At 34.7% G+C, this 14,330-nt stretch overlaps 1 protein-coding gene across 6 annotated transcripts in view; it reads left to right on the plus strand.

Moving 5' to 3' along the window:
• Nucleotides 1-8,453, plus strand: part of LOC148953342 (octopamine receptor beta-2R-like) — a 433,562-nt gene extending 425,109 nt beyond the window's left edge. For all 6 annotated transcript variants that reach the window (XM_089087630.1, XM_089087631.1, XM_089087633.1 and 3 more), the window contains one exon: nucleotides 5,931-8,453. In XM_089087630.1, the coding sequence (XP_088943756.1) occupies nucleotides 5,931-7,263 (1,333 nt within the window). In that variant the 3' untranslated portion in view covers nucleotides 7,264-8,453. The remainder of the gene's footprint in view (nucleotides 1-5,930) is intronic.
• Nucleotides 8,454-14,330: the final 5,877 nt, after the last annotated feature.

Consider the following 14,330-nt stretch of genomic DNA (forward strand, 5'->3'; position numbering starts at 1 on the left):
GCTTTATAATTATTTTCATGTTTTTGTTTTTAATTTTGTAGCCTCTATAATTTATTTATGTACGCTTTTTGAGGTATAAGGTATACCACCTCCCCCACCAGCATAATTAATCAGTGGCCCTTCTCCGTGATAGCTGATGCACAATTATACATCACTGTACAATAATTTTTTCAAATGTCAAGTGAATTTACTTTATTAAATAAAGGTTGAAAAAAGACCTATCTATATGTTAACCATTGTATGGACTACGTGACTTTTTAAGAGCAAATGTGTACCTAATGGCATTTCTGCTTCTGAAGTTGGAAAGCTCAGTATATAGTTTTTTGATAACTTTATGTTGATTGACTACAAGTATCTCAGACTTTACAATCCGTAGTAAATTGACCCTATTTGGGGTCAAATTGTAGTTTACGAAATAGCAGAAAACTCCACTTTGTAGCAGCACAATCTTTGACCACTTAAAAAGGCACCGCGAACTGATTATATCCTTGAAACTATCCTTGCCCCCGTATCTAGAACTATTGAATCGATTTTTATCACTCCTTCGAAAAATAAAATAAACAATAAAAAAACCCGCATCCATAATCTTACTTCTCAAAAAAAAGACACAAAATTCTACATTTTTTGTGAATAGGACTCTCAATATTTATATATGTGGTACTGAGAGTTCTCTATGTGTATTTTTTGACTCTGTTTTCCAAAAAAAGAAAAAAAAAGAAAAAAACAATCAATGCTTTCGAGTAAAGCCTATGTCGTTTTTGCATTTAAGTGAAATGGCTAATTTTTGTCCCAAACATTTAGAATCAAAATGGTTTGCATTTATTATTACCATCTCGTTATGACCCACACTAAGAGGATACATTACTCCACTTTCCTGTATAATGCATTTTTAGTTGACAAAATATAACAATCTTAGGTTTCTTCAACAATAGCTTCTTAATTGTTTCTTGGAAAGCTTGTTATCTGAAAGTCCTTAGAAAACCAATAAAACGAATTGTACGTGATGTTGTTTAAAATCAAATGTCCCACACCTTTGTCGACGAGAGAAATTAAGTTAGGCAATCAAATGAGAAAAAAAGAATTGAATGTTTCTATAAATAGACCTGTCTTTTGAAAGACATTACAAGAGACTTTGGGAGCAAAATAAATTTTAGCTGACGGTTCTTTGAAGTCGGCCTCTTGGTGTGTTTAATTTATGGATAAAAAACTTATATAGGCCTAGTGTAACTAAGTCATATCCTTAATTACGCGTATACTGCTTTTTGAGGCAAAAAACTGAATAGCTTAAAGATGGGTTCTCTGTTTATAGACAAAACTTAAATTTTTGAAGGGTTTTCATGCTTTTTGTTCTAGTTTATCATAGGCAAAATCGAATTTTGTTTAATGGGCTGATAAAGTAACATGGAAACACTAGAATTGTAGGATTTTGGGATAGTGATTCTAAGCCTAGAATGAATTCTCGCCTTAAATCTCACCGGTAATCATACTTGTCGCTAACTTTTATTAGAATCTAATTGACAATTCACTTTGTTTACCGTTTTTCGTCCTTAACTTGAATTAACAAAAACAAAAGTTATTTCAACTGAAATTAAGGAGCAACATTAAAACTTAAAACTAACAGAAATTACTACGTATATAAGGGGGGTCACCCCCTCTGCAGTACCTTGATCTTTACGCTAAGGTTCGACTTTCGTCTCAGTTCTTAAGAATGACTCCTGAATCACAAAGCCCGTTTAATTAGAATAAATAGCTCTTTTAAAAGTACCAAAAAAAGCTTTACCGTAAAAAGCGAGGTATTAACGAAGGGGTGCCCCCCCTCATATACTTAATATTTCTGTTCGTTTTAAGTTTTAATGTTGGTTCTTACTTTCACTTGAAAAATCTTCTTTTTTATTTAATTTCTGATTGCTTTTTAAACGATGCTGAAAAATTCGGCTCGCCCTTCCTGGAAAATTTCCTTCCCCCATGAAAAATTCCTCCATAGGAAGATACTCCACTTAAAACGTACATAGATTAGTATATGAGGGGGGCTTCCCTCACCTAAATCCTTCACTCTTCAGGCTAAAGTCTTCGAGTTCTTTAAAAAATACCCTCTAAGCCAATAGACCGGAAACTTGCTGTGACCTGGAAGTAGTTATTTCCGTAAATAGTCTGTTTTAGTTTTAATACTTTTGTTACTCTACTGATGATGATAACTGACTGTGTCATCGATGTATCTAAAGCTTTTGTATATGTTTTTTTACTGCTAATAAAAGGACCTATCCCTATTGGAACTCTTATTTGTTTTGTCATAGAAAAGCAGTTTGGTGTTGGGAAAAATTACCGTTTCGTATGTGTGAGAATGATAGACCAACTATAAATTCAGGAATATTTTGTTTGTAATCACCTTACCTTAATCACCTTAATCCATTTGAGAGCTTTTAAATCTTCCGGACCAGTAGTGCTCTTGATTTGATAGCTACCAATTGAACCTCTATTGCTTCTTCTCCCATCCCTTGTCAAGGTGGCATTTAAATGACTGGATGGAAGGAGTGCTGATAATTCATTCCTTCAATTGATTCCAATGGTTTATAACTCTTCTTGAGAAATACAATTGACGGGTTTTCGATCGGGAGCTTAACTTTGGCAGCTTCTTGGAGTGCCTTCTTGTGTAATGATGGCTGGTGCTATGACTGCTGCTAAAGATGGTAGAGTTTTCTTCTCGAAGTTTGTAAGTCAGCATTATATCGCTACTTATGCGTCTGTAGACGAGGGTAGGTAACTTAAGTTGCTTGAGGCGGTCCTCATATGAAGTTGATTTTAGGCTTTTCACGCACTTTGTTGCTCGCCTCTGAACATTTTCGATGAGCCTTACATCTTGCCGATAAGAAGGACCTGCAAGGCACATGCCAAAATCCAGATGGGGTCTGACAAGAGCTTTATATAATTTTATGAATATTGTTGCCTCTCGGCTACTGATGGTCTGTTTTAATAGGCCAAGGCTGGAATTTGCACGAGAAACAACATGCTGAACGTGGCTGTGGAACTTCAACTTGTCGTCGATGATGACACCAAGGTCCCTTTCTTCTTCTCTATTCTCAAAATGCTCCCTTGTTTTTGTGATGGGATTGTAAATTGAGTAGGTAGCCATTGGGTTGTTAGGTCCAAGGTGCAAAATACAGCATTTAATTGTATTGAATTGAAGGAGCCAGTCTTGAGTCCAATCCTGTAGCCTGTCTATGTCACGTTGGATGGTCTATGGATTTGCAATGCCGAACAGTTTGGTATCATCAGCGAGCAAATGCATACTATTATCTACATGATTGAAGAAAAGAGGATTGTAATTAGAAGAAAAGAGTATTGTACCCTCTTCATTAAAATGCAACATAAGTTTAAGCAGTATTAAAGAAAGACTTTAAATGAACCCAGTTATAACGTACCCTCTGGACCGGAAACTTACTGTTCCCCGAAGGCTATTATTTTGTTCTGTATAAATATAGTTTGTTTTAATTTTAATACTTTTGTTTCTCTACTGATAATGATGAATGACTATGTCATCAAAATTTGTAGAGCTTTTGTATATGTTTGTCACTGTCTAATAAAAGGACCTATCCCTATTGAAACTCTTATTTATTACTTCTCAGGCATAGTTACTGGACCTTTCAAAGATGCTGAACCAAATGACCATCACTAAAACTTTTAATTTGCATTCGAATGAGTCCCCTCACGATCCTCTTGGGTAATTGGTTTGATACGTTCACCCCTGGGAGAAAAAAACAAATAAATAAATATAAGTCTGTGATCTTTATTCTGGCAAAAAATGCAAAATTCCGCATTTTGCAGATAGTAGCTTGAAACCTCTAGAGTAGGATTTCCTGATATTAAAAACCGTAAGAATGTCAGATGTCACCCTCAGCAAGATGGCTTGAACTGTATTATCTTATTCAGAATTTTTAGTCTCTACTAAGTGGTGTTTGCAATTTGTTCATGCCAAGCTTTAAATGGCGTGCGCAACTCTCCCTGACAGGAAAAGATAGCACAATAATAATAATAATAATGTATTTCAACCCTCTATGTATACAAAAATGCACCGAGAGGATCACGGAGAAAGAAACATACATAATAAAAACAATTATCTTCGCAAACACTAAAAAATACACTAACAATGACTCAAAAATGATTAAAACAACCCAACGAAAACTCTACGACTGATTTAGATTGCTGCCTGAATCTGTTTGCTAGTATATCCATCTTATCACATAGCTTAAAAACTCCGTAACGTTTGGAGACATAGCTGTTACGAGACCAAATAGGAACACAAAGAAAATACTCACAAAATTCGAAAAAGACAGACCGAATTCGTTGACGTTCTGACGTGGTAAACAACTTCCATAATGGCAACAGAAAAAAACACATGATGTGCAAAAAACGAGCTATAAAGCTGATCAAATGTTTTTTTTTCGTTATCAAAACGAACGCCTCTGTCAATATTATACTTTATTTTTAGTCTTTTTTGCCCAATGTCTAGAAGTAAGTATTTAAAGAACTAGAACTAGGTATTAAAATGACTTCCATGGTTTTATTTTGTAATCCCAGGTTTCTCGCAGAGGGTGAACCTCTAATTCCCAAACCTCTTTCTCCAGTGGTGTAGCCAGGGGGCAATGAGGAACACTCATCCTGTCACACATCATTTTTTAAGGCTCCATTTAGATGACATTTAACATAATAATTCCTGAGAAAAAATCAAATTGTCCCTGGGCACTGGAAAACCTACCTATGTCTCTTCTACGACAAGAAAATGTAATTTATTTTTTCTTAATTTTATCGTATTTTCTTCTTTCCAAAGGAAGACGGTTCAAACAAAATTGAAGCAATTAAGTCTTCAAAGCTATTTCGTACCAAGGAACCAATTACCCACATTTTGAAAACGCGAATCGAATTTCTAGTGACTGATATACTTGTATACTAGTATTAACGAGTCTCAATAAAAATATTAAAATTTAAAATACACGAATTTTCTTAGATAAAAGACGCCAATGCTTAGGAATTTCCATTTTATTATCTATGAAAATTTGAATTTTCTGCAAAAAAAGACAGACGAGATATTTTTTGTGGTGAATTAAGTAGAAAATTGCTAAGTAGTAGTTCATTCCATTTAATTAGTATGTCAACAAGACAGCACAAAAGAAATCGCACAAATCCTCAAAAATATAGTGGGGGGGGTGTCCATTTCTCTAAATTTGAGTTCTATTTTTTCAACGATAATAATACATAAAAAAAGAAAAAAAACCAAAAAACGGTATAACAAGGTACTTTCAAAATCTAGGGGGTAAGAAACTTAGGGGACAATTACTTTCCTCCTTCCTCGTAATTGGCTACATTTTATGAGTGGTATTTTATTTTAATACCGTGTCAAGTTTATCTATGAGTTTCAGCACTTCAAAATGGTCAGGCTTAAATAAAGCAGAAAGAATTCTGGTTTATTTAAGCAAAATTACGTTAATTCTATTTATTTTTAGTTTTGATACTTCTTCTAAGTTTGAAGAAATAGTGAGTTGTAACATGACTTCAATTTTATTAGATAAAATAAGACCATCCCCATTGATCATCCTTAAACAAAAAACATGTTTTGATTTAAAAACATAAGGAACAAAACAAGAAAATGGCCTAATACAACCCTTGATCTCAAAATGAAATGAAATAAAATTTCATTATAAGAATATTTTTTGGAGAAATACTTTCGTCTTCTCGTCTTTCATTAGTCTTTATTTTAATAAAATATAGGAACAATAAGTCAATCCAAATAGGAATTTCCGTTAATTGGAATGGCTCTTTTAAATAAGATGTATCAATACATAACAATAGTTTTTTTTTGGCGTTTTGTAGATTTCTTAGACTAAAAGTGCTCACTGTATCGTTATGAACTAGATAAATTACGTAATTTTTTTCAGGGGTCAACAAAACAGTGACATGGAAAATTCGTCTACACGAAGTCTGGGTCTAGGAAGTTCTAAGCCCTGCTGTGATATGTTCACACTCGATGGAAGATCATCGAGCGAGCATTTGGTAGAAGGAAGCATCGTGGCCGTGAAAGCAATCATAATGGGAACAATCGTATTAGCAAGTATATTTGGCAATCTCCTTGTGATTATCAGCGTTGTCAGATTCCGGAAATTAAGGAATATAACTAATTTCCTGCTTGTTTCATTGGCATTTGCAGATTTTCTAGTTGCTTTTGTGGCAATGGCTTTTAATGCCAGTGTGGTTCTATATGGAAAATGGTTGTTCGGGTATAGAATGTGTGATGCCTGGAATAGTTTTGACGTTTATTTTTCCACGGCTTCCATTCTTCATTTGTGTTGTATCAGTGTTGACAGATACTATGCTATCAGTGAACCTCTATTGTATCCACAGAAAATAACTCAAAAAACAATTGCAATTATGATAATTAATTGCTGGTTATGGCCAGGTGTAATTAGTTTTCTTCCTATTTTTCTTGGGTGGTATACAACTGCAGAGCATTTACAATTTAGGAGATCACATCCTGAAGAATGTGAATTTGTTGTAAATAAAGTTTACGCCATAATAAGCTCAAGTATGAGTTTTTGGATTCCTTGCTCTATTATGTTATTTACTTACTATAGAATTTACAACATGGCAACGCAGCAACAACGCGTTTTGTTAAATGGTTCTAATGAAATGCTAACACTGGATAAACAATATGGATTTAGACGCTCTATCAAAAATAAAAAACACAGCATTCCAGATGATAGCGATCCAGACAATCAGTTGCGGAGAAACTACTCTAGGCCTGTCCGTTCCATTACTTATGGCCACGAATTAGGGCTACCACCATTGAAAGACAAGCGTATTTTAAAGTTTAAAAGGGAGCATAAGGCTGCAAAGACCCTTGGTATAATTATGGGAGCATTTATTATGTGCTGGCTTCCATTTTTTACGTGGTATCTTACTCTCTCTCTTTGTGGGAGCAAATGTCGTAGTCCTGATATTTTAACAGATGTTCTGTTTTGGATAGGATATTTTAATTCAACTTTAAATCCGATCATTTATGCTTATTTTCACAGAGACTTTTGTGAGGCGTTTAAAAAGATTCTTTTGTGCTTTGTTTGTTCAAAAAGAGCATCTACGTTTGCTTCAGAAAATATTGTTCGGTTTAAGTTTGCACAAAGGACTAATTCGAAAATTGAAAGAGGTGGCAAAAACCAATCTTTAAATTTAGCTTCAAAATCACCTTCCTGTTCTTTTACAGCGACACAAGTTTAGAGTGACAACAATTCTGTAAAGAAGATGGTGTCCATAAAAAAATTCTATTAATTGCATCTCTTTATCTTTTAATGTGGTATGATCTTAACCTAAACTAGTTAAAAGATTTATACGAATATCTGTATTTTCACAAAACAAAATAAAAATGTACATATTCGTGTATGCTTCTTATATAACAAGTATTAAATGAATTTCACATTCAAACCATTCAATCACATTCAAATCTTTTCCTGGTTTACAAATGTTAGTTAATGTCGAGGCAATTGTAGTTTTGTTCTAAAATGAAACATAATTAGTAAATCAGGACGTCTGTTATGTTACATCCTTGATAAATAAGAGATTAATTGTTCTTTACAGAGGGCTTATCAATAGATTTTTAGCTTATATATTCTCTTTACAGTTTCGTTACAAATTCGTCGGGGGAAAGTCTTGAGCTGGTAAACTCTCCGAAGAATGGGTTGGGAATTCTTTTTTTTTCAGAATGTCAGAACTCAGTCATAGATTTGCTACTCATTTTTCAGTTGTGGCTTAAGTTATTCTTCAATAATTTACGTTTTACTAAATTATTAAATAATTTACGATTTACGATTCGATAATTTACGAACTAAATAATTACGAACTAAATAATTTACGATTAATAAATTCGTCTAGCTCCTAACGAAAAACTAAAATAACTTACAACCTGTTGCTATGTCTGTTAATGCGAAGAAGTCTCAATACTTTCCAATAAAACTATTTTCATTTATTTCACTGTCTTATCAAGTCCATATGTCTTATCAGGGTTTTAGTTTACCGAGTTTTAAACCCCCCCCCCGAAACTTTGTGTAAAAACATCCCCCCCTTAAAAAAAATTGCTCCGCGAACCCCCCTAAAAAACACGTCTTATAAAACCATGAAAACAAGATTAGTACATTGGCTTTGACGAGGACAATGATAAAACCTGCGAAACGTGATTTAAAGTGATTTTACATCTCAATATATTTCTTGCTATTTATTTTGCTATTTTATAGAATTATGAAAATAAAACTAGTGAATTGGCTTTGAGGACAAAGATAGAACTTTCCAAATAAAAGGTGATTTTACAATCCGGTATATTTGCTATGATAGTTATGGTTTCGTTTGCTGGAAATGTATAAAATGCAGCGTTTTTTTCTTTTTACAAGACTTTGTCCTATTGTTTTTCATCTTGTACTTTTTAAGGTTAGTTTCTTGTTTCAAAATAGAATTTTTTACTAAGAATACATGTTACAATTACCCTAAATGGCTGTCTCGAGTGCAATTACTCCACTTAATTTACAGTATTTTCTTCGGAAAAGGAAACACCCACGTAACACCAGAAGGCAACGTTTAAAATTTATCGAAAATTGTCATGCCTGGAAGTATCTTTGTTCTCCCTTGTTAATAGGGTTTCTTTGAAAATACAACCTAGAAAGTAGGATTTAAAAGCAATATAAATATCAATCGATAAGAATTTATCGTTTTCTTTATTTTTAATAAAATGAGCAACCAACTACAGTATTTTTTGGAGGGAAGGGCCTCATTAGGAGAAACTTGAAGGGAAACAATTTTGCACGTTTCATATTTAGAGCTCGGTCTAAACAAACTGGCTTTTAGATGACTTTTGGGCGTGGTTATCATTTAATGTATGGAAGTTATGGACTAGGATTCTGTTAGTTTCCACATCTGACCGTACTATACTGTGACTGGGCATTTGTTATTAAAGCCAAAGAGAAAAAAAATCGTAGAGGCCAAGTCCTTGGCAACTTAACATGGAAAGATAAATATTAAAAACTGCTAGCACTAGTAACAGTCAAGCGTCTGATGATTCATTAAAAAATAAATAAAAAAATCTTGAAGAAAATTCAATAATTGACATAAATAATCAATGATATTATAGGATATTGTCGAAATTTCTATGTAAGTGATAATTATTAATCATTATCTTTTGTATTAAGAGTAATCGAACAGTTTGTGGTAACGAACTGCAAGTAAGGAATGACCCGGCTCAATAGTAACCGAAACTCAAATAAAAGGAATTTTTATACCAATAGATACATCAAAAGAATAAGATTTTTATACTGATTACAAGTATATAATCTTCATCAAGTTTAGTCATACCCACCAAAAGCTACGCACCTGAGAAAATTTACCTTATTTTCGAAAAAAGAAGGAAAAACCCCCTAAAAGTCAAAGAACCTTAATGAAAAGCAAACCATCAGATTCAGTGTATATGAGAATCGTACTGTAGAGGCTTCAAGCTCTTATCTGCAAAAAATGTGGAATTTTGTATTTTTTGAAAGAAGAAACATCACGGATGCGTGTTTATTTGTTTGTTGTTTTTTTCCAGGGGTGATTGTATCGACCCAGTTTTCCTAGAATATCGCGAGAGAGCCCTTTCGAACCGAAATAAAAAGTTCTAGTGCCCTTTTTAAGTTACGAAAAAAAATAGAGGGCAACTAGGCCCATTCCCACGCTCATTTTTTACCAAAGTCACCCAATCCAAATTTTGAGATAGCTATTTTGTTCAGCATGTCAAAAAATATAATAGCTATGTCTTTGAGGATGACTTAATCCCCCACAGTCTCCGAGGGAAGGGCTGCAAGTTATGAACTTTGTCCAATGTTTACAGACGTTTTCAGGGAGGATTTTTTCTGGTAGTGAGAGGGGGGTGGATGGGGGGTTAAGTGGGAGTATCTTTCCATGGATGAGGTTTGAACGGGGGAATGTACATTGTTATGAAGGGGGTGCCGGATTTCCCAGCATTATTCAAAAAGCGATCAGAAATTAAATGAAAAAAACAAGTTTTCAAATGAAAAACTTTTTAACTGAAAATTTTTCTACATCAGAACTTAAAACGAACAGAAATTTTTACGTAAATGATTGGTTCGCCCCCTAGTCAATAACTCGCTCATTACGCTAAAGTTTATTTAGTACTTTCATAAGAGCTATTTATTCTAATTAACGGCCATTATGATTAAAATGTCATTCTTACAGAATTGGACAAAAATTCGAACTTTAGAGTAAAGAGTGAGGTATTTACTAGAGGGTAGAACCCCCCCTAATATACGTAATAAAAATATACGAATATAGAAGTTCGTTACGTAAGTTAATTCGTAAGTTACGTATATTTATTACTAATAAAAATGTTCGTAAATAAAATTAAACAGCTTTCGAGAAATTAATTTAGCAAAAAAAAGGAAAATTAATATACAAATTTTGTTTTAATTATTTATGTACGGTGACCCAAAACCTAAACCTGCATTAATTCAAAAACTTTCAGAAATTAAATAAAAAAAGACAAGTTTTTTTTAACTGAAAGCAAGGAGCGACATTGAAACTTAAAACAAACAAAAATTATTCCGTATGTAAAAGAGGCTGTCCCCTCCTCAACGCCTCTCTCTGTACGCTAAAGTTTGACTCTGTCTCACAACTCTATTTCTTAAAACAATAAAAAAACTTTGGCGTAAAGAGCGAGGCGTTGAGGAGGGAACAGTCCCTTTCATATACGGAATAATTTTTGTTCGTTTTAAGTTTTAATGTCGCTCCTTACTTTCAGCTATAAAAACTCGTTTTTTTTTAAATTTAATTTAAGATCAAAATACAGTCTGCAAGAGTAAGCCTAGGCTAGCTGGGTAAAATCTAGGCCGGTCGAATAAGCTTGCTGACTTTAATTTGATAAGACCACCGGGGAAAAAAATTCCTTTCTTTACCTTACATGTATTTTAAAATACCTTAAATGACAAGTATAGAGCAGCTTAGACTTAAACAAAAGTTGGTAAAGACTAGGCAGCGTTGGTTACTTTTATTTTTAACAATACTGCCAATTTTCATTCGTATAAGACAGTTTCTGACATACTTCGACATCAACCAATACATTTTTAAGGGTGTAGCATAAGCCTCTTCTTCGATTAAATAAAAAAAAAGAAATTTCTCGAACGAAAGTAAAGAGTAAAATTAAAACCTAAAAACGAACAGAAACTATTCCCCATATTAGGCGAGCTGCCCACTCCTTAGCCCCACCCTCTTTACACTGAAGTTTGACTTTAGTCCCAATTCCAGTAGAAACAAAACAGAAGAAACATAGTTAAGTATAACATACCATGTGTAATGAGTATATTTACAAGAGGCGTTTTAAGCAGGTTCATAATGCCTAGAAGACAAATGAATAACCTAGACCAGCAAATGTGACAAGACTAATCCAAAAAGCTAAGGTAAAGGGCATTGAAAATATGTCTAAAGTAATGATAAATAAAAATGAAGAACAAGGAAATATACACTTAGAATACTTGTGCCAGCGACAATTAAAACGATTCAAAAACAAAAGGGAAGAATCCAGAAATATACGGTTACAAGACATGCAACAACGATGAGCAGAACGAATTAAAAATGAAAGTGAAGACCTAAGAAGTATGGGGTTAAAAGATATGCCACAGCGAGAACAAAGACATATGCGGTTATAAGATAACCGACAGCAAGAAATTCGGGCGATAGCAAAAAATCGAGTATCAGAACGTTTCAAAAATGAAGTGAAGAACAAAAAACTCTGCTGTTAGAGGACAAGCGACAACAAATTCAGAACGAGTCAAAAATTAGAATGAAGAAGAAAAAATATTACGTCAGGAGAACAATGGCATTACAATCTTCGATGCCAACGAAAATTAATATTTACAAGCCTGCTGCATGCCAAGTACGGGGGCCTGGTCTTTAAATCTGCTACATAAATTTTCCAATAAAAATGGAATATTGACATTTCTGGCCATAAGAATTGATCTATAAATGTTACAACTTTAAGGAATAATTTATATTTTTCCCAGGGACATTGTACTGAATCTATGGTGACGTCATGACAATAAGAAGAAGCTCACTATGTCTGCGGCTGGAAGACAAGCGACAATGAAAATAAATACATACAACCCTGCCGTGTAGTCTTGCGGGAGCTCGGCCTTGAAATTGGCTATATCTTTTTTTACTGACATATTAACATTCCTGGCCACAGTAACAATCTAAATAAGTCGCAGCTTTAAGAAGAAATTTAAATTTTTCCAGGGTGGATGTATTGAACCAATAGTGGCGCTTTGACATCAAGAAGAGGCTGAGGTTAGAAGAAAAGCGACAGTGAGAATCAGTATATGCAAGCATGATGTGTAGCCATCCCAGGGCTCTTGGTGTTAGTTGCAGTAGTATTGGTAGCGTGCAAATATTGTCTTATTGATCATCTCCCTTATAATTTCCTGAGTTTTTCAAATTAATTGCTACGACCTTTTGACAATCCGTATAACCTAACGTCTTGTGATTTAGTTAAACACTCCCCTCAACATTTTCTGAAAGTCTCACCTGAATGCCCTTCATCTTCTTGGAAAGTAAAGTTCAATCATGTGTACGTTTCTCAATAACATTTACTTTGTGTAAAGAATGAACGAATGTGCTAACTTTCAGCCCTGGTCCTGAGGACTTTGGGGAAGTTGGCATCCCCAAAAGGAAAATTACTGGACCTTTCAACAATGCTGAGCAAAACAGCTCTCTTACAATTTCCATCAGATATGTTTTAAGGAATGATAGGCTTTGGGGGGGGGGGATTGTTGCCCTCCATTTACTTTTGACTCTTAAAAAGGACACTAAGACTTCCGACCTCCAATCAAATGAGCTCTATCCGATCCAAAGTTTACACGACCGCCCGTTCCATAAAAACCTTATATGCCCCGGGGCATAACTTACAACATCTGGCCATGGGCTCTTGCTATTGTGTCCACCCTAAACACATTATTGTATGACTTTTGGACTATTGGCAACAAAATGGCTATCTCAAAATTTTAATTGAATGCGTTTTGGGGAAAAAAGATGTCAGGGAGGGGGAGGGGCTAGCTGCTCTTCATCATATTTGACTCTTAAAAGGGAACTAGAACTATGCATTTCTAATCAAATGAGCCTCTTCTAAAGTTTGACGACCACCCCTTTCAAAAAACTTTGTATCCCCCTGGGTCATAACTTACAACTCTTACCCCAGATTCTGTGGGTTCTGTCAACCCCAAAGGCTTTTTTATATGGCTTTTGGACTACTTTTGAACAAATTGCTATTTCAAAATTTTAATCGGATGCATTTGTGGAAAATACGACGTGGGGGAGATGGCTGTCCCCCATCACTTCGACTCATAAAACCGGTACTAAAACATCTGATTTCCAGTCCAATGAGACTCCTCCAAAGTTCACACGACTACCCTTTCTATAAAACCTTATATGCCCTCGGGGCATAACTTACAACCCTTGCACTGGGGACTGTGGGTGAGTTGTCATCCTTAAAGACATAATTTCCAGACCTTTCAACAACGCTGAAAAAAATGCCTGTCCCAAAATTTTGATTATATATATTTTGGGAAGTGACGGGCGTAGGGGGGAGGCTTGTTGCCCTTCAATCAGTTTTGACTATTTAAAATGGCACTAGCCCTTTCAATTTCCATTCGAATGAGCCTTTTTCAAAGTTTCTAAGACAACAAATGGCCATCTAAAAATTTTTATCAGATGCATTTCCGGAAAATACGAGGTGTGGGGATGTATGTCCTCCTATCGCTTTGAATCTTAAAAAGGGCACTAGAACTTCTGATTATCAATCCATTGAGGCTACTCCATAGTTTATTCGACCGCTATTTCTATAGAAACCTTATATACCCCCAGGGCATAACTTACTGCCCTTTCCCTGAGAACTGTGTGTGTGGGGGGGGGAGGTCATCCTGAAAGACATAAATTCCAGACATTTTAACTACACTGAACAAAATAGATATATGAAAATTTTGATTAGAGGAGCTTTGAGAATTATTGGGCGTGGGGGGGGGGCTTGTTCCCCTCCAATCACATTTGACTATTAACAAGGGCACTAGCCCTTTCAATCTCCAATCGAATGATTCTCTTTCGAAATTTTTACGACAAGAAAGGGTCATCCCGTAATTTCTATTTGATACATTTCAGAAAAATACGAGGTTTTTGTGTATGGGGGGGATTTCTCACCCTCTGATCACTTTGAAAGACATAATTTCTGGACCTTTTAACTATGTTGAACAAAATAGTTACCTCAA

The sequence above is a fragment of the Artemia sp. Qi Xiang Cuo genome, chromosome 4, assembly GCF_049724085.1.
Source record: "Artemia sp. Qi Xiang Cuo chromosome 4, ASM4972408v1, whole genome shotgun sequence".
NCBI lineage: Eukaryota > Metazoa > Arthropoda > Branchiopoda > Anostraca > Artemiidae > Artemia > Artemia sp. Qi Xiang Cuo.